General features: G+C 44.3%; 1 protein-coding gene across 2 annotated transcripts in view; it reads right to left on the bottom strand.

Annotated features, from left to right (window-relative positions):
• LARS2 (leucyl-tRNA synthetase 2, mitochondrial) overlaps positions 1–21,593 on the bottom strand; it is a 164,453-nt gene that overhangs the window by 61,101 nt on the left and 81,759 nt on the right. For both annotated transcript variants that reach the window (XM_058556627.1, XM_058556636.1), the window contains exons 8-9: positions 5,956–6,063; positions 3,659–3,818 (exon numbers count right to left, since the gene is read on the bottom strand). In XM_058556627.1, the coding sequence (XP_058412610.1) occupies positions 3,659–3,818; positions 5,956–6,063 (268 nt within the window). The remainder of the gene's footprint in view (positions 1–3,658; positions 3,819–5,955; positions 6,064–21,593) is intronic.

The following is a 21,593-nucleotide window of genomic DNA, read 5'->3' as shown; positions in this document are numbered from 1 at the left end:
AGAGACAAATGGCTTTTGTTCAGTATTTAGCAAAGCAGTACTCCCTGCAACTACTTCTCAGAAATACTCTGTGGAAACAGGCTTCTGTGGTCAAGTAAGTGTGAACAGTGCTGCACGGCTGCCTCTCTCAGTCGCAGTGCACGCCAGCACAGTGAAGGTACTACAAAGTCCAGAAGCAAAGAAACCCGTTTACTTTTATTTTATTCCAGGTTATCTGAGCACAGAGGCTTTTCCCTCCATATAACATCAATTAACATCTTCGGTTAAAGAACAGACTATTATCTGCAGGATTCTGTTTCGCACCCTTTTGCCTCTCCCATGCTGACACTATGGAGACAGGGGCAAAACACTAGTGAGCAATTAATTATTTAATGTTCTGGGGCTTCTGGGGAGATGGGGCTCTTGCTCCCTAATGTGTTGGTAACAGCAGGGTTCCAAGTTACTCTGTAGGAGACCTCATTTACCCTTTTGGCACAAATGCATTGTGTAGACCATTGGTGACTCAAAGCTGAAATGTGTGGTTCCAAAGCCGCAGGGTTTGAATATTTTAATATTAGAAATGTAAGAAAAGACTCCAGGAAAAGACAGAACAGCTTTTAGAACTGTGACGATATCTCCCTATTAATGCTTTTCATGGTTTCTAGTTCCTACCAAGTCAGAGCTTACATAACATGACTTAAGTCAGAGGTGGTCAGCTGAGAGCAGGCGACATCAATGATTATGGAAATCAACTCATTTTCAAGAACTCTAAAGGGAAGCATCTTACTTTCTGCTCTCTTAAAGGAATCTGTGCCAAATTATAGCATGCTGAGCAAAAACAGTACATTTAGTCAGTAACACCAGCAACCCAGTCGGCCAAACCAGAAATCAGGGTGTCGTCCCAGGAGCCTCTGCCCTTGCTGGCTTCCAAGTACTTCTCAGAGCTGTTCCTGTGCCTCCGTTCTGCGGTCTTCACCATTTCTTATCTGAACTGATGGGGTAAGCTGGTCCTCCCGCCTCCACTCTGCCACTGAAGCATCACCCTGTCCATGTGTGCCACCCTCCTCCTCAGAGCCCCTCAGGGCTCCTTCTGTACCCACAAGGCCCTCCACAACCACCCTGCCCAACAGCTTCACCATCTGCTCTGCTGAGAAAGCTAAACTTACGAAGGTGAAGTGATCTTCCTTAGGTCATAGGATGGATCTGGGACCAGAACCTTGGTCATCTTGTGCCAACTCAGGAGCTGATATGCAGAAATCAACTTAGTAACTGCAGGAACTCATGTTTGAGAATTTAAACTTCTGCAAGTGATATATTCAGTCACAACTGTGTGCTGCCGTGACTTTCAGTGGTCACTGCTTTAACACTAGTCACCCTCAAAACCTGACATCTGAGGAAAAACCAAGCCGCCTGCCTGATCTGAGCCAGTTGACAATGGTAAATGGCAACAGTGATATAATGTTCAGGTTTAAAATGTAACCTCCAAGGCTAAACGAGACATAAATCCATATTCATATGGTAATTTTAATTCACCTCCTGGGAAAACTGCATTACACTCAAAGCTCTGTACTGGCCTTACATGACTAATGCCACATGTCAAAATCCAGAGACTTGATGTGCAAATTAATCTAGAGACGTTGAATAAATTGACATCTGCAAAAAGAATATTTCCACTCTGAAAATTAGAATTGGAAAATTTAGAGCCAAGTGTAATGTTCCATTTGGAATTATTTCAGAGATTATTAAAGAGGGGAGAAGAAAATAACGAGCCGCTCAGTGCCAAAATGAAATGATCAGGCAAGTCAGATGTGCCCATACCCAAACGATCGTGAAAACACTGCTCTCTGCATGCTAAAGTAATTTCTTACGTATGAAAATGTTTTGAATTTATATAGTGCCTTTCATGTCAAGAACTCCATCTTTTATAACTTATTAGCTCATTAATCCTCTATTAATATTACCTCATTTTAATTTGTGTCCCCAAATTAACCATAAGAAAAAAATCTGAGGGCTAGATGTGTACATTTTTTAGTTTTTAAGTTTTAGATATTATTCAACCATCATAGCCCTCAAAAAATCTAAAATGCTCATGAGAATAAAAACTATGACTTTTTAAAGTAAACAGTTGAAAGGAATCCAACTTTTCTTTTGAGTAAGTAGAATATAAAACAGAAAGATAGCTACATTGGACTTTATAAGCACACACTGAAATTTAACTCAAGAGTCTTTTCTCTATTTCAATATATAACAACAAAAGAGGTGAAACCAAGTGACATCTGACTTGTGCTAGAGTGAATCACGCATGCATCGGCTCTCTGTCCTGACCCCCTGGAAGGCAGGACTGGGAACGGTCATCTGGGCATCCCTGACTGCTAGCATGTAGCAGGCTCTTAGTAAGTACTCACTGATTTGACCCTGGCTGTGATGCTGTAAGTAAACAATTAGAAGTCTTAAGCAGAGGTAAGTTGGGATGACATTGTCTATCTTTCCAGTCTGATATCAAGAAATCTTTCATTCTGGTTAAGAATAGCAATTTTTCAAAAACTTTACATCATCATCCAAAACCTTTTTGTTAGTCAAATAATTCAAACAGACTCCAGTAATTCAGACTGTGTGCTTTGGGTTGAAGTTTATAGTCTATGAAAAGAGAATAGGGATGAGGTTTTTATAGAAATATTTACATTTCTCTGGAGACCTACTTCTAATTGATACAGTACTTCCTTTCACCTGCCCAGCATCCATATCCCCTTCCTCTGGTAAGAGCCTCTGAGCTTGTTTTGGAGAGCCACCCATTCCTCACTGGTTACAGTCTTGGTGGTCTATCAAGAAAGGTGCCTAGCCTTCCCTTGGCCAAGAAAAAGGCCAGGGGCCCCAGTTATATCAATCAGATACCATTCCCTGCAACAGGAATCTCAAACCAAGTGCCCCCAGCACTGAGGGTGAGGTGAGAGCAGATCCATGTCAGTGGTACTCAAGAGACTGTCTGTTAGTTCCTGCTGCCAAAACCTCTATAGCTGCCTGGTCCAAGTCCTCTTCCAGACTGATTCTGCAGCTGTTCTAGTCAGCAAGCTTCCCACAGCCTTCCAACATGTTTCCCTTTTCCTCTGGGTTAGCCAGAGACGGATTCTGTTGCCTGCAACCACAGAATCCTGACCAACGCACAGGCACTCCCCAAATCCTCACTGACCAGTAATGCTTGCTATGCCAATTCCAGGTCAGCTTGATCCACTCATTAAAGACCAGTATTGAGCAAGACTCTGTTTATCTGCTCAGATTACCATGCAAATTCTTTAAAATAATAAAATGAAATGTTTCCTCTAATTTTCACTGGCTTCCTTCCCGTCACTGTCAGTATAGTTTTATTTGATGACAGAACTATAAATGAAGCAGAAGATTCTTTTCTAGAAAAGAGCTTTAAATCTAGATTATATTTAAAGGGAAAGAGTTGAGCTTTCAGTTAGAAACTCAAGAAGCAGACAAACCAGTAATTCGAAGTGAAACCAGGGGGTAACTTAACATTTTCAAAGCTCTTTTTTATCCTCATGTTCTAAAGTAAGAAAATAAAAAGTCAGGTCAAGGTGAAGAACAAATCACACAAGATGACATATGTGAACTCTGTGAGGCGCTGTCCACACTTAAGGTGTAATCCTCCTGTCTTAGCCTTCACTTGCCGACTCACCTCTGCCAGGGACAAGTGACTTCCGAAAGGCTTCCTTCAGAGAGCTGTGCCCGTGTAAGAGTCTGTGGCTGGGAGAGATGGCAACGTGGGAAGTGCCGTAAATGGCCTCGGGGGTGGTTGTGTAGGCGGTCAGCCTTTCTCCCGTGACATGTCCATCAACCTGGCAGGGGGAAAACAGAGTCATTTCACCTCTCAGTCGTCCCTCTGGCCTGTGTGCTCCCAGTCATATCCCCTTTTCCGTGCCCTCCTCAATCCCAAACAGTGGGGACAGCTTCTGACCACAGCCCCAGGGATGTCCCTGGCAGAGGCAGAGAAGGGCGGGAGAAGAGGATCACAGTCCTCTTTCAGAAGCCCTCCCTAGCGCCCACCACAGGCACTGGCGTGTGGCGTGCCTGGCGGCCGAATCAAGGTGGTCACAGCATGCTCAGAGACACCTTCCCTGTTTGTGTGGCTCTTCTGTTCACAAATCAAAAATAACTGTCAATGGTATAGTGTTTCTGTCCTGAGAAAAGAGCTATACTTTCCTCCAGGATTTAAGGGACAGTAAAAGCTAATGGCATCTACTTTTCTAACCAGAGAAACAGTCATTGAGGCTAATTTGAAGAGGAAAGAAAGGGCAGCCCGAGCTGAGCTCATGACTGAGTATTCCTCGGTCTGGTTAAATGCCTTTCGAGGAAGAGGCATATATTAGGCATCAACTGAGTATCAATTATGTGACAGTCACAAAGGACACAGAGAAGACATGTGCTCCTTTCTTCACACATTCATTCAAACGCGTTCAGAGTGCCAATGATGTGTGAGGCACTCAGGGCCGAGAACTAAAAGTTCACCCTATGGCCTGAGTGACAATTAGTTGTCACCTATGGAGCCAGGCTTGGGGCCAGAGAGGCACAGCCACATGGCCCTGCACCTGCAGGACTGAGAGTGTTGCTTCCCTTGAGACATCTCATTTTCAGGTGGGTCCAGGAATGGAGATAAAAACATGTTCATATTAAAATGTTGGGCAAGGGAGAGAACGTAGAAGACATTCCACATACACCAGCTGAGTGGCTCAGAGAAGCACACTCTTCACCCTGGTTGAGACGCAAAGGCCTTTGACATGGGGACCAGACCCAGTCTAATGCACAGGACCCCAAAAGAGACGGGCCTGAGAGTCTGAACAAAAGTCACAGCTGGACTGAATTTCAGAATCTCACCACCTTCTCAGAAAATTGATAGGAAGAAAGTTCAGTTTTCAAAGTACACCCTCCCTTACGGTGGGCTTCCCATGTCTGCAGTTGGAGTGAGTTGGGTCACTTTTGTGAGGAAATGGCACAGGGAATGGTGAGCTCAGTGACAAGTGGCAGGTGCTCAGCAGACACCAGAGAACGATGCCAGTAGGAAAGAGTTTAGAAAGGTAGGTCAACTTTGTCTCTTAGCTGCTGCTTCCTCCTCCTCAAGGTTGTGACTGCGATTAAGGCGAGGGAAGGATTTGGAGCTAAATGAACAGGGCACAAAAGTCTTGATCAGAGAAGGAGAAATCAGAAGGATAAAAAAAGAACGCTCAGGTAAGAAATAGCAATAGAACAACTTTCTAGTCAGTAGAGATGAAGAGAACAGTCTGAGGAGCACCTTCAGAGCAGGTGGGCCTTCAGTAGTGACCTTTTAGCAGTGTTTCCACAGCAGGTCACCTCTTCTGAACCCTGGGTCAGCACACAGTCCCCGACAGCGTTAAGTCTGTCTCGTTTTGAAATGGTGTCACGGTTAGCCTCGGCTCCCTTAGCTTTTACACCGTTTTGTGACATGAACCCCCTAAGAATACAGCGAGAGCTATGGACTCACTGCTCAGGAAAATGCCCACACAAACACTCTGCCCATCACTTCAGGGAGTTCACGGGCCCCCAGAAGATCTGTGCTGTCCAACATGGTAGCCAGCAGCAATACGTGGCTATGGAGCACTTGAAATGTGGCTACCGGGTGCTGTAAGTGTAAAATATAGCAGATTTCGAAGACTTCATACCAAAACAAGAATGTAAACTATTACCTAAATAAATTCTTCTTATTGATCACATCTTGAAACGATAACATTTTTGATATAATGAGTTAAATAAAATGTTATTAAAAAATTTCACCTGTTTCTTTGCACTTTTAAAAAACGTGGCTACCAGAAAATCTGAAATCATGCATGTGACTCACAACATCTTTCTACTGCACAGCACTGCTGTCGAGTCCCAAGGTGCTGGTCTGTTCAACGAGTTCTAAAAATGCAGAAGGGGATTTGTGAGCATTAATTGCTGGAGATGCTATTGCTTCATCACCTTTAATGTGAAGTCCAGATGGCAGCCCACACAGTCCCCGATCCAGTGGGCCTGCATGCCTTTTATTCCATACCATTCTGGAAGGTCTGCCAACGCGTCCTGCATGGCCTGTAGGAATGAAAGCAGAACGGAGAGGTAGAAGCACAAAGGTTGTTTAAGAGAAAGCAAATGACTTGGGGCTTGCTAAGGTAGGACAAGTTGGGACACTGAAGGAGGCTCAGGGTTTAGTCCTCTTCTCGTTCATTTGCGAATCAGAGGAGTCCAGCAAAGGTTAGACACAGATGCACTACCATCACACTGGTTTGTGTAAACATGTGCTATCAGAAGCGCACATTTATTTTCATCGTTATTTGTCTACTTTTAATCCTACATTCCTATAAAGGGAAGCTTTTCAATAAATTATTCTCTATGGTCCCAAGTACATGCCAGCCCTTATCATTTGATGATTAGACACATTCCTTCAACAGATGGATTTAAAAGTAAATCATATATTTGTAATGTGAAGTTTCCAATTTTAAATTACTAATTGTATTGTGGGTAATACAGGCAACATAATGATGCTCTATTTGTCTAGTATTTTGCAACTCATACAGTGCCTTTACACACATCTCTCCTCATACACTCTGGTAAGGTGGCTCATTTTCAGATCAATGAACTCATGTTGAGAGAGGTTATTGCTCTCCCATGCAAGGCTGCAGGAATGGACAAGCCAGGACCAGAACCCAGACTTGCTAACAGCATTCTCTCCCCTACCATGCAGAGATGCTTACTCTACTGTGTGATAAATAACACAGAGCATTTTCCATACCTGTCATCTAGCTAGCCATCCATTCTCATCTATTCAGGAGAGTCTGGAAGCTTCAAGATCCAGAAATTCCTTCTGAGGCAGAAATTGTGGATAATGGACACCATCAAGCTGACCAGCAATGTGTTCATTCATTTGTTTATTCCACCAGAATGTATTAATCATTCACTCCTCCACAGCAGGACCTCACCTAGGCACTGGGGGTGTGGGCGTACACAAAGCAGGATGTGTCGGAGTCCCCAACATGAAGTGTAAATAATGCACAAATGAAATCTGCTGCTATTAGTTGGGTAATTGATCCAAATTCAATGTCAAATGCAATTAGCGTCAAAGAAGATGCGACAAGGGTCGTGCAGATGAGTCAAGGGAAAAGAAAAACAGTGGGAAAGTAGGGGAGAAGAGGAGCAGAGTGAAAAATAGGGAAAGCTACAGAAGAGTTGGCAGGTAGACCACAGAGAAGAAAGAAAGTCCCAGGAGGTGGGTGAGTGAGGACAAAAAAGCTCCAAAAAGAAAAGCAAGCAAGAAAAAAGAAGGAGAATTTGAGAGCAGAAGTAAGGCAGACAGGTAACAGAAATGGAGCCGGCAAGGGAATGAAAACTGACAAAAGAGAAAATTCTATTGTGTGTGGTGCCCAAGCAGCTAGAGTGCCTCCCCAGAGTAGGGTGTAATGAACAGCTGCTGCAATAGAAAGCACTGGACTACCGTCTGGCCAATAAGAGGGTGAGCCTTCCCGCAGCAGGGCTGTCAATCTTGAGTGATGAACAGAGGAAAGAGGTAAGAGAACTACACTAACATTACAATAGAATCAGACATGTGTGTGCAAACTGGAAGGAGAGCACTGGAAAGCCTTCGTGAGGAGTTCAAGCTGTCCTTTTAACAGAACATCATGCCAAGGCTTAATAAAGGTAGGTCCCCTTCTTTTCTGCTACCAGCGAACCTAGTGACAGGACACTCAGCACAATCCTCAGTGTAGAGACCCAACGACCTGGCTGGTGTTTACAGGTCATTTTCAACAGTGATCCTAGGGTTCTCCCACTTCTGGACTGTTACTCAAGGAAGATGAAAACGCTTTTTTTGTGTGTGAGGAAGACTAGCCCTGAGCTAACATTGATGCCAATCCTTCTCTTTTTTGCTGAGGAAGACTGGCCCTGGGCTAACATCCATGCCCATCTTCTTCTACTTTGTATGGGACGCCACCACAGCATGGCTTGATAAGCGGTGCGTCGGTGCGCGCCCGGGATCCGAAGCTGTGAACCTTGGGCCGCCAAAGCGGAGCGTGTGCACTTAACTGCTGTGCCACGGGGCTGGCCCCTGAAAACACTTTTAATGAGGAAATGTAATCAACTAGAAACTGGGTATTTTAAAGTCTACCTGGTCATTTGAAAAGGAGATCCAGGGCCGGCCCCGTGGCTTAGCGGTTAAGTGCATGCGCTCCGCTACTGGCGGCCCGGGTTTGGATCCCAGGCACGCACCGACGCACCGCTTCTCTGGCCAGGCTGAGGCCGCGTCCCACATACGGCAACTAGAAGGATGTGCAACTATGACATACAACTATCTACTGGGGCTCTGGGGAAAAAAAAAGGAAGAGGATTGGCAATGCAAGTTAGCTCAGAGCTGGTCTTCCTCAGCAAAAAGAGGAGGATTAGCATGGATGTTAGCTCAGGGCTGATCTTCCAAACAAAAAAAAAAAAAAAAAAGAAAAGGAGATCCATGAAAACCAAATAGCTGGTAAAGAAGATTCAGAAAAATTTAATGTAAGTTTTGATAATTCAACATGATTTTTGCTTAAAAGACTTTATGATGTTGATGAAACTATATTCTGCTAGGTGTGCTTGCCCAGTCTCCCAGGGTAGGATCAAGGGAATCAAGAGTTGCAGTTTTAAGTAAGATAAAGAGCAGATCAACATCTGCTAAGGCCGTACATATGTTCCATTTTCTTGTGATTGTGACAAGGCTTTCCACAGGAAATATAAGTACTTTATGGTTACAAATATAGTTGCCCAACAGGACCATTATGTGTCTGTATTTGCCTAAGCGAAAAACGACTTTCGAAAAGGTGATTATTCATTAAGCTTCAACTCAAGTGGCTTGCTGTTAGTTTCTCAAAAATACCAAGCCTGCCTCAATGGCTTTGGCACGTGCTGTGGTCTTGCCCTGGAACACCATTTCCTTACCCTCCCCATGGCAGCTGCTGAGTCTCAGCCTAAACGCCGCTACCTGAGAGAGGCCTGCACTGGCCACCTAGTCTAAAGCAGGGGCCCCTGTCATTCTCCTCCTTGCCCTTCACCACATCTAGAATTGTTCATCTCTTCTTTGATTGGCTTGCTTGCTTGTGATAGTCTGGCTCATCCTCTGGATTGTAAGCTCCCTGAGAGCAAGGGTCATGCTCAGTTTTGTTCACCACTGTATACTCAGCACCTATAGCTGCTGATACACAAATAGCCACTTTGAATACGTGAAAAAATGAATAAATGAGAAATGGGCCTCCTGCCGAGGTAACACAGAGAACAACCCTTTTCCCTCCTCTTCTCCCCTGCTGATAATGAAGAGGAAGCCTGTCTCTAAAATCTGGAGCAGCCAAGGCTCTGGTTTCAGCAGACCTGTCCCCGTGGTCACACTACTGACTGTGGACAGGCGGCCTCATCCTCCGGGGCATAGAGCCAACAGTGGGCCCCTTGACGGTCTTTCAGTGTCACTGCTGTCCCTTTCTTTCCCTCCCTCAAGGATCTCAAGAGGCCTCAATCCCATGACTGTAAGTCTGTAAACTTTCTACTTTAAGAGGAAGTTACAAAAGTCGAAAAAAAAAAAAAAGAAAAAAAGTTGATACCAGATTTATATTTAAAGGTGTTTTGTTTTGTTTTGTTTTTTGGGGAGGAAGATTAGCCCTGAGCTAACATCTGTTGCCAATCTTCCTCTTTTGCTGAGGAAGATTGGCCCTGGGCTAACATCTGTGCCCATATTCTTCTACTTTATATGGGACGCCGCCATAGCACGGCTTGATGAGCAGTGCATTGGTCCACACCTGGGATCTGAACCCGCGAACCCCGGGCCACCGAAGCGGAGCACACAAACTTAACCACTATGCCACTGGGCTGGCCCCTAAATGTGACTTTTGCGGGGTTTAAAAATCACTCAGGGTGGTGGCCGTTAGGCAGTATAAGATCTTACTCATCAAAGAAAAGTTAAATTATATTCCATATGTAGTTTACATGAATTTAGCTGGATACTAATTCTTTGGAAACTAACTAACCACATACATAAAGGGTACAGATGAAACTCAGCCAACTAGAAAATTAACTTGATTGAAAGTGCCTGTTCCCTAACTCATTCAGATAAACAAATTTCTCCACATTTTCCCTTCCTGGCTGACATAAATGGAACAGGACTTTGCTGAGCTATCTATGCATGTAACAGTTTAAGAATGCTGGAAAACAAATATTAGAAACATGAAGTTTCTGTTACAGTCAGCACAAACTTGAAAAGTTGAACAACTAATTTAACATGACCCAGAGGTTAATGGCAGTTCTCGGATTTGAGCTTTCACATACTGTCCTAAAGACGCATAAGAGAGAAAACTGAACCAGTTGGTAAGAATTGCAATGTATACCTCATTTAAAATAAGGCTTTCCCAGCAGTAAGTTCTCTCAAAGAAACCAGCTGCTTGGAAGTTAGAAAATAGTGTGTGGTATCCTAATTCTGAACGAATCATGTACCAAAGTTTCCATGTACCGGTCAATTTCAATTACAAAATGGTCACTGAGCTCCTACATAGAAAACACTGTGTTTGGTTTAATAAAAGGCACCAGGAAATCCAGAGAACACAGGAACATGCTGACTGCCCTATGTGTGCTCCATCAACAAAAATCAGGAAACTCTATGGGCCAAACAGCCCAGGTATTTCAATGGGTAAATTGTAAGAAAAAGAAAGGGATGCAGAGGGAAATCTGTAGATTAAGACAATTAAAGTCATTATCAAATTAAAAAAAGTGAGGGTAAGAATAAACTACAGTGTCTAGGGAGGCATGTTTAGGTGATAAAACTATAGAGAAATGTAAGGAAGTGATTATTCTAAAAATCAGAAGAGTGGCTACTTTGGGGGTGAGGGAGGCAGTTTATTATGGGAAGGGGCATATGGAAGGTGTCTGCGGTGCTGGCAAAATTCAATATCTTAACCTATAAGAGTGGCTGCTTTAAAATAATTCAATAACCTATATATTTGTTTTATATGGTTATCTGCTTTTCATTTTACAAGAAGAATGTAAAAACAAAACAAAAACTTACTACTAAGTTTGGTACTGTATAGGTCACAACTCTTAATCCCACAACGCTCCCAGAGAGTATGGCATAGGGAAAGGTTGGCCTGTGATCTCTCTGACTCAACTGCAAACTCTCTGGTCTTTCTCTATATCCTACCAGGTCCAGAGCCTAGAACTGTGCGTTATACCCGGCAAATGCTCATTAAATTTCCATTTAATTCCCTCTGCTCAAGGAAAAGAATCAGAGAGCAGTACTACAGAACCAGGTGCCCAGCATCTAGGAAGGGAGGCAATACCGTTTGTAGAACAATTCCTGTAGACCAGGCACTTTTATGTATGTTGCCTCATTTAATCTTCACAACATCAGCACAAGTCAGGGAGCAGTAGCTCCACCTTGTAGATGAGGAAACAAGTCTAAGAAATTTTCCCAAAGTCACCTCACAACTACAGGGTGGAACTGTGAAAGCACTTGAAGCAAGGTGTAGCTGCCTCCCTAAGTTCATATTAATTCCTATACCCTACTATGCAGTTACTACTCTTCGACAGTAGTTAAATTCAGCTTTCCCATATCCACAGTTCAGATAGTTTCAGCTTATTATTCTGTAACTTAGAAGAGGCTCTTATTAGAGATCCTCCTGCTTCTATTATCTTACCTATATTTTTAATTTATTCCTGGAAGGAGGACTCTGGTTGTAGAATCATAGGGCTGAGGTTGTCATCAAAATTCCCTCCCTTTGTAGATGAGGACACAGAGGCCACGAGAGGTTTAGATATCTGCCCAACATCACTTAGCTAACTGGAGCCAGGCCAAAAACTCAGGTCTCTTAGTTCATTACTCAGCCCTCATTTAACTACAATGCACCTTCCTGATAACTTTTCTCCCCAATGGCACAGTGAACTTCTATTGTTTAGGCTGTCCAGCACCTGAAGTCTCTTCTTTCTTGGGAGGAACTGCAAGATATGTGAGTGGCAGGGCCCCACCACCAACTATGGAAGCTTTGAAAGGAGGTACTTTCCCCATCTTACTCTCCTCCCCCGAAGAAGCTAAACTGCATCACCAATCATAGGCTCAGTACAGTCTTAGAACACTGTGGCGTGACCCAGAGGCACAGGGTCAACTGGTTTAAATGCCACACTGGAATTGAGAGGCTGGAGATGCTGGTACCAATGGCAGCAATGGCTTAATCAGACCATTCCTGGGGCAAGATTTTAGCTGTGTCCTTGTTCTCCCGATTCCTGCCTAAGCCTGGGTCTCCAGCCGTCCCCTCCAACTGTGAGAAACCTGATCTTCTGATCAATTCCTTTTAGGCTTTAGTTACCCAGAGTAACTTTATGTTGTTTACAACCAAATTTCCTAACCAATATCAATGGATCAAAAAAGTTTCAACATCCTGATGTATATCTATATTAGCTGAAACTGTACTGTCTTGATACCATTGTAGCAAAAGTGTAAAATTTTGAATATATTAATTATATATTAATATAATATGTTAATAAACTATTAATATTCTGATAAAATTATGCATTCTAGAAAGCTTTTCAATTTATGGAGCAACTTAAGGGGTCTTAATGCCAAAAAGCATGTAAATGGTGCATTATAAACTCTAAAAATGACCCATAGCTCTTTCTCTCCAATGATCAATAAGATTCCACTTAAGTTCCAGGCAAACCTACACATGGTCTCATGGGATCTGATGTCTTTCCATCAGATAAAACCCACATTACAGGATTTGAAGGTTAGCTCCATATCCCACTCTACCCTCTCCTGCCACAGAAAATTTGGAGTTGACAGGGTCCAATTCTGACACCACTTCACATCCCCCCTTGCCCTGAATTACTGAGCCCCTAGTATATAAGCCCTCTTGCGCTATTTTTCTTCTAGATTGAATTGTCAAGGCTGGAATACTTCTTGCAGAGGTGCTTTGCTTATTCAGATCTCAGTGACAACAAAAGATTCCAATAGAATGAAATGTGAATGTTCTGATATGTTAATTATGGGGGGGAAAGACTGCTTAAAATCTTACCAATCTATGAACATTTTTAAAAACCAAAAGAAATTTAAAAAATAAACCAAATGAAATCAACATCCCAAGAACAACCCAGGCAAGCCCTCTTTAGTCCGCACTGTAAAATAAACACATTATTCATGGCTGATTTCTAATGACCAGGCTTTAGAGAGCACCTGCCCAACAGCTCCCAACAACCTCTCCTTCATCCCCGGGCTGGCCCTACCAAGTCTCCACCAGAACAGGAACAATGTGGGGAGTATTTACAGCGCCACAGTCGATCAACCCAAAGAGCTGTTTTTATTTGTTTTTTTTGGGTTTTGTTGAGATTATATCCTTCCTCCCTTTTTTGGTGTTGCAATTACAGTGATGATAGACAGTATTCATCTCATTTCATGTCTTTACATTTGGCAAAGAGTTGGCAGTGCTCTTCCCCACCCTGGCCAACCTCAGTTTATAAAAATCTTACAGGTTCACAGAATCCTAAAACCTGGGGCAATAGCAGGTTTTGAGACTCCTAAAGTGCTAACGAAATCCTTTTTCAAATGAAATCTGAGGGAACCCAATACATAAGAGTTGAAAGCTAAATTATTCTAGGAGATGCCCTGCTGTCTCTTCTTAGCCCTCTCCATCAACTCCCAAGACTTGGGCATAATTTGGAAACCAGTAATTTATTCAACTTCCCCCACTTAATAAATGAAAAAATAGCTAACTCAACCAAGTCAACAGCAGACCCCAAATAATGAATTATCCAGATCTTCTGATTGTTCTGGGACAACTATGCTTAGTTTTCAGGTATCCTTATGTAAATTAAACAAAAGACAACTTCTTCCATATGCAAAACCTAGAAATTAATAATATGAATGGGCTTCTCATTTAATTTTTACAAATAATTACTGTATTTAATATTCATTTGGGGGCCGGCACGGTGACGTAGCGGTTAAGTGCCGCGCGCTCAGCTGCGGGCAGCTTGGGTTTGGGTCCCAGGCGCACACTGAGGCACCGCTTGTCAAGCCATACTGTGGCGGCGTCCCATATAAAGTGGAGGAAGATGGGCACAGATGTTAGCCCAGGGCCAGTCTTCCTCGGCAAAAAGAGGAGGATTGGCATGGATGTTAGCTCAGGGCTGATCTCCCTCAGGGGAAAAAAAAAAAAAATTTCATCTGAAGTCAAATTGTAAAGTTTCCCTGTGGTTATTATTTAACATATATAGAACTACTGCGGTTTACAAAGGCACCTTATAATCACTTTGGCTAGGACAGGTCTGGAAAGACAGCCACTGTTGCTCTATAGGGACACCACCTGAATGAAGATGCTTTAAGAAGTTGAAACAGAACTGTAGTTAATGAGTCTGCATATGAGCCAGTGTTTAAGAACTGAACCATTAGGAGATGGGCTGAAGCAAACATCCAATCAAAAAGGCTAGAGTCATACAAAATATAATCAGGAATAAGAAAGAGAAAGATTAAAACTAAAAAGCTGGGGATAAAAAGGATTATATGTCACATGGCTAATCTGACTCTTTCTTCAAAGAAGCAGGAATAATGCCAGGAATAAATCCATACTTCCCAAGAGAGGACAGTACGTGAGCTAAAGCATTAAGAACAGATGCAACAAGACCACAAATAAGAATTCTAGAAGTGGTTTTAGAAACATGATACATTTTAGAAGACCTTGGTAAAAAAAGTTTAGGCAAACTGAGAAACAGAGAGTTTATAAAACAAGTGGATGTATTAGCTACTAACGGGAGAGCTGAGAAACCCTGAGAGCTGGACACAGATTTGAGACAGAATGGAAGAGACAAGATTTAATGAGATTTAATTAAAATGGACACTTTTTAAAAGCTTAACCCTTAACCTACTTCTGAATCAGTATGATTGGATTAGCAATTAGTTTTGAATTATAATTTGTATATATTTTTTCTAAAACTTATTCTTGTTGCCAAGATTTCTTTATTCTTTTTGTGTTTGGAATCATTTCAACGCAATCACTCCAAAGACACAGCATATATTTGAGTTGTAATAAAGGAAAATCAATCCTGAAGGCAGAAGATGTTTAAAAAATCTAGATGTCCCCTCTGGAATATTCTAGAGGAATAAATTCTCTCACCTCCTTGTCTCCCTCTCCTGCTTTGAAGTTATGCATGAAGATTTATACATTAAAAAGCTCATTTGGCATGATGTTTACCTCCCTCTGCTAGCCCTCTCTTCTGAAATGTGATATGTATTTCTAGCAAAATGCATTTGTTGTGGTATCTCAATGCAAAACATTTATTTACAAATAAGGTTGTGCTACCCAAGAGTCTCAATTCTACTGAAGCTGCTGTTAACCCAGACGGGAAATAATCAGGTCTGAGCAAGGCACCCTTCTAACCATATATGACCTGCCAATAAGGTGTGGATTCATGGGACTGCAGGCGCAAAAGGAAAAGAGGCACGAAGCAGCCCACGCATACATCCAGTGTGCATCTCAGAGCCATGTGACAGGGAGGGACAAACCAAGTGCTATTAAATAGCTTCCAAATAGCTGGAATGAAGGGAGTGCTTTCTGGGTACAACCATCAGGGATGGCCCCATGTGCACGCTCTGTGGGAAAGGATGTGGTGAAGGAAACCAGGAAGCTGTGGTAGCAGCCAATTTGGCTGATCTCTTCTTATTCATATATCCACATATTAACTCACTTATTAACACACTTACCAGTCTTTTTTTTTCCTTCTGACCCAGGTAACCCACTTTTTTAGCAGCAGAACAGTTCTAATTCCACTAATCCAAGAGATGGTGACTACAGTTTCTGAAATGCCACCACCACGCTCCTAAGAATGCAGATGACAGAGGACAAACTCTCCCAACGACAGAGTCACCTGTCTGATGAGAAAGCCTTTGATTCCCAGAGGCCACCCTTGTCACCCCACCACCTCTAGGTCGACAGGACAAAAGAGAGGCCATAACTGCCCCCCACAGGAGGGGAAAGAGTAATTAAATAGCTACTCAGCCCAATCCGCAGCACGAGGCCATCTTTGCCTGAAAAGGTGGTTTTGTTCCAGGAAAGCAGAGCCTTGGCAGCAAGACTGAAAGCTTTTATTGGTCTAATCAGGGAAAACAAAATGGGGACAGCAGTCCCAGGGGGACATTCAGCTCAATTACCTTCAAGTTGGAAGCCTGCCTATAAATTAAAAACTTGCAGGAACATAAGACCAAACCTTTCCAAGACACTCAGTTCTAAAGAAGATGTGTAAATAAATGCTGACATAACCCTGCTATCAGGCTGTTTTGTTTTATGATAATCAAAATGGTTAATTATTTTTATGGAAAATTTGGAAAAGACAGAAAAGGATGAAGAAAAATAACAATTACCCACAATCGATTTAAGCATTGGGGATCACTATTAATATTTTGTTCTATCTCCTTCCATTCTACTTATATCTCATCTTCAATGATTCTAAGACGCACATTTCCCCACAAGCTCTGAAACTGAGACATGTCTTACAATCAATGGTGTCTTTGATTGACAGCATTTGTCTTTCTTAGTGGAGCATAAAATTTAAAAACAATCGTGTGTTAGAACTGATAAAATGTAGTATGTGAGTGTATACTTATGTACACGTTTTTACACAGTTAAGATCATGCTGTTAATATACTCTTTTTAAACCCCTAGAGTTTGCATTTTACCAGAGTTCACAATTTATTACAGCTCTAGAAAGGGTTAAATCTCTATTTTGAGGGGCCGGCCCTGTGGCTTAGCGGTTGAGTGCAGGAGCTCCGCTACTGGTGGCCCAGGTTCGGATCCTGGGCATGCACCGATGTGCTGCTGTCTGGCCATGCTGAGGCCTCGTCCCACATACAGCAACTACTAGGATGTGCAACTATGGCATGCAACTATATACTGGGGCTTTGGGAAGAAAAAGAGAAAAAAAAAGGAAGAGGATTGGCAATAGATGTTAGCTCAGAGCTGGTCTTCCTCAGCCAAAAGAGGAGGATTGGCATGGATGTTAGCTCAGGGCTGATCTTCCTCACAAAAAAAAAAAAAAATCTCTATTTTGAACAAATCTGACACTCAGAATTAGCCACACTGGAATAGTAAGCAAAATATATAGAGAAATGCAAAGATACTGTGGAAACTTCTCCTTTTCCATAAGAGGAACCTTTTTTTGAAAAACAAAACAAAACAATATAATATGGATACGTATGCATCTGTTAGTGACTGTTTGCTTCCTTAATAGCAGCGGCAGCCACTGGATCAGTCTCACTGTTCTCCACGAAGTTGGGCTCAGAAGGCCCTGGAGTAAGGACGGTGAGTTGGAGCAGAGAAGAATGACGCAAAACCTGACACTGCTCCAGCTGAGGCCAACAAGCCAATTCCAACTAGAAAACCTCTAATCATTGCACTTTCCATTACCTGGCCATTTGTGCCCCCTCCCTGTACCTATTACATTTCCTAACTGGCTAATGCCCTGCCTTCCTGCAACACATCCTGCCTGCAAGTGGTTCTTGGAAATGCTTGGCTGCTTGAGAGCTAGTGCTCAAGGGCAGGTGGAAAGAATGCAGGTCTGCGACTGAGCAGACTGAAGCTGGGTCCTGGCTTTCCTGGGCTTGGGGGCCTCAGTCATAAAATGAGGAATGGGCTGGGTCAGTTATTTTCAAGGACACTTTAAGCTGGCAATCAGCCCCCTGAGGAGCAGGAGGGGGGCAGGATGTGGGCAGCTTAAAATAAAGCAACACCTTATCCCTTTATTTTAATTTGCTTTTAGACATCATATTGATTTTGTAATTTCAAGCGGCAGTAAAGGCAGCCATGAGGATTTTTTTGTTTGCTTTTATGTTTTTCAGATCAGGGCAGGGATTTAAAAGCACGAGAGACTCTGAGCCAAAGGCAGGGTGGGGGTGGGGGAGACGCGCAATGTTCTCTCAAGTTTCTTCTAGCTTTAAAATTCAAATGACTCTCTAAGCTAAAGGGGTTCATGGCGACACTCACTAGCCCTCACTAGCACACCCAGGGACTCCCCTACAAGGTGCTAATAAATCCCCTTCCTCTCCCACGGGGAGTCCAGGCTCACACCTCGAGAAGCAAGTTGGCCTTCATACTCCAAAAGAACCCGGCCAGGAGTCTGGAAAGGCTACTCAAGGTTCAAGAGCAAGACACAATGTTTAGTTCTGTCTTCACTCTTTCTCAATCAAATTTACAACTTATTTTATTGTCAATATACCATAAGAAGTATATTATTAATTTATTTCTCCCATTTTCCCTTTGCAGTCATTCCTTTTTTCTTGAAAACAAAAACCAAAAACAAAGGAAACCTTCCTGTTTGCAGAGCATGTGTGCCGACCTGGAGACCGTGCGTTTCCTTCAGAAGTTCTCTTTCATCCTCACATGCTGGGGAGAGGGTGTGCAGGCACTACTATCTTCAGTTCCCTGATGGGAGGGACAGCAGGGTGTCGGCAAGATTCTTACTCAGGGGCGAGGGAAATAAGGCCATTACGGAGAATTGACCTAATAGCCACATACAGATGTGACTAGGCATTCATTGGTGGGGGACATTCTGGAAGCAGGCAGGAAGGCACTGCATTTAGGGAAAGGAAATCTAATTGCCTGTATCGTCTAGAAACACCATGGGTCTCCAAATCCAGAGCTGGGACCCTGCCCTGCACCAACTCTGGTGAACTTTTCCAGGCAGAAGTTCCCTCTACGGCCTGCTCAGAGCCAGCCAGCTGCCTCCTCCTGCAGTGTCGCCTTCACCCCCAGCTGACACTGAAGCGCCTGCTCCCTCAGCTGTGGCAGTGGCAGGGACACAAGTCTCCTGATCCCCTCGAGGCAGCCTCTTGCTTGCCTGGGAAGTACTGGGGAACTGTCAGCCTCAAGTCGCCTACTCTCCTTTTGCCGCTGTCCCCCTCCCACCCCTGCCCACTCCCACCCCCAGAGAGGCTTCCTTGTAACAACTCCCACCTGTGCCCCTTGGCACCAGCCAATGATGGATCACCCTGAGGGGGGCTGAGAGGATAGGACAGAAGGTGGAGAACTGAGTTCAACTTGTAGCTTAGGAGAGAAAATATCCTAGAGAGGCAGGGAATATAGAGAACAGAAAGAAGTAAGAGATATTATGTAAGAAGGAGCAGAATTTAACAATTAATTAGCTGTGTGAGACGAGGAGTCAAATCAGATCCCAGAGACGGGAGTGGTCTGCCGTTTCCAAAAGAAGAGACAGCGGGGCATGGGGGAGAGTTCCGGAAGGAAGACGGCTCGCTTGGTCGCTCTGAGGGTGCGTCTGGGCACTGCTCTGAGTCCCAGGGTCCAGAGCCTGCACGGGCTCTGCCACTCCTACCACTCAGGAGCTAATAAAATATTTTTAAAAGGGGGGAGGGACAAGGCCACCCTCAGCCCTGACTGACCACAGAGGGGCATGGTAGGGATGAATGCAGCGATAGCTTTAAAGCCACAGGGCTTTTCAGAGAAAACCCTCGCAGTAGATAAACACAAGCATTGTCGTCATTAAATCTGGCCCTGGCCTGTGTCCTCACAGCTTTTTACCCCAACAGCCTTGCAGAGAAGCTGACAGCTCGTTAAACGTCTCTCACTTGCTCCTCTTGGTTCTCAGAAGCTTTGGCTCCTCAGCCAACATCTAATTTGTGTGCACACCCACCACGTGAAGGCCCAGGCTGCACACACAGGAGGCACTGGGGCCAAGGGTCTTTCTTGGGGGTGGGGGACAGGGTGGGGCCAAGTCGCCAAACCTCGCTGACCAATCCCTCTGCAAAGCTTTCCGAGCAGCACAGGGCTGACTTGGTTGCTGTTCTGGAGAGGCATTTCTTGGCACTACCTGTGAGCAGCCTCTGTTCTGGGGCTGAGAGAGGATCTGGGTAGGGGCAGAAAGCCAGGCAACAGGCCCAATTTCCAGGAGACAGCCACATGCTTTCACAAGCAGCTCAAGGCCTCAGGATGGAAACAAGGGTGCCCAAGGGTCCACATTCCAGACGGCAGGGCCTCTTAAGCACCCAGGGGCACACGTTGGAGACTGGACCCTTGCACCCCTGCTCCTCCACGGCTTTCTGCTCCAGCTTCCTTCTCCACCTCCCCAAAGAGCTCATGTCATAAACCTCCCTTCCCTTCCCTCAGCTCCTCGCCTCTCCAACCCCGTATTTTCACTCTTCGCAGGCTTAAACAAGATCAGTGCCTTCTGGGGAAGGCACCTCTACTTTACCCGCAAGCTCACAGGTGAAATCAGGGGGGTAGAGGCACAAGGGGCAGGGAAATGGGTGGCTTATTACCTTCCATCCCACCCTGATTTCATAAGGGCTCACTGTTGCCCCACGCTTCTTACCAGCAGAAATTCTACTTGGAAACACTTGTGAAGCGTGAAGTTTCCTGCATGTTTGGAAGGCAACAAAGCTCCCTTACAGACATTCTGCGCTTCGCCTCTTTCATCACCTCCTCAGTGACTGCTCCTGGGACCACTGGGCAGACCGGGGGCTCCTCTTCCTCCCCCTCACCTCCCCTGCACTCTCCTGCAGCATGACGGCGATTCCACTGGGCTGTGACCTCTCATGTCTCAACTGTCTTCCGGACTAGCCTCCAAGCTCCTTAAGAGCAGGGCCCTCAGCTTTTCTCATCTGTATTCTTAGCACCTAGCCCAGGGTCTGGCCAGGCACTCAATAACATCTGGGGAAAGAATGAACAAATTCAGACTACCTGAGAAGCAGTGCAAACTGCCGGTTAAGAGCTCAAGCACTCGAATTTGAATCCCAGTGCTGTTCCTTATTACCAGTGCAAGCCTCAGTTTCCTCTTCAGTAAAATGGGGATAACAGGAGTATCTACCCTCAAAGGATTAAGTGAGGGTTACATAAGATGGGATAAGTAAAGGCCTGAGCACTGATCAGATCAGGGGCAAGCAGGCAGGAAATGGAAGGTGAACACAGACTTTGTTCATAGTCCAGCAGTTGCCAGGTAACTCCTGAGAACTTGGAAAATATAACTACCGCTTGGGTGTAGGGGTTGACTGAGCACATCAGGCCATGGTTATATCCATTTTAACGCCAAAGAGGAGCACGTGCATAGGGCCCCAGTGGCTGAGGGCTGCGAGGAGGCAGCTGCAGCAATTGAAACCACAAATCTATTAGAAAAGTTCAAATGGGAAGCTATTTGTCTCTCCTTCCAACTGCCGCCTGCTGTCAGGAACTGAGGCGTTGGTTCCATCAGGCTCTGAATCCCTTTTGCTTTCTGTCTGTAGGTCTCCAGTGCGGCCCCTCCCCTTGCCCTCCCCTCACTGTGCTGCCCACAAGATACCTCCCAGACAGCTCTGCCAAGACTGATTCATGTTCCTCAGATCCTCCTACTGCAGGTTTTGTTTTTCACAGAACAAGGGCCTGAAATCATTTTTAATGTTTCACAAAGCAAACAATCCTAGGATGAGGGGTGAGGGGTGAGGGGAGGAAAATCAAATACGTCACAGAACAGCCTTAATAAAGGACATTTATATTTCAGGGTTCCCTGTAATTTTCACATCAGGCACCATCTTTATAATTTGGAAGTTAAGTGAACGAAAAGAGGGCACCTCCATAGCCACAAGCCCAAGGAGACCA

Source organism: Diceros bicornis, chromosome 2 (assembly GCF_020826845.1).
Source record: "Diceros bicornis minor isolate mBicDic1 chromosome 2, mDicBic1.mat.cur, whole genome shotgun sequence".
NCBI lineage: Eukaryota > Metazoa > Chordata > Mammalia > Perissodactyla > Rhinocerotidae > Diceros > Diceros bicornis.
This window is presented reverse-complemented; position numbering and strand designations above follow the sequence as displayed.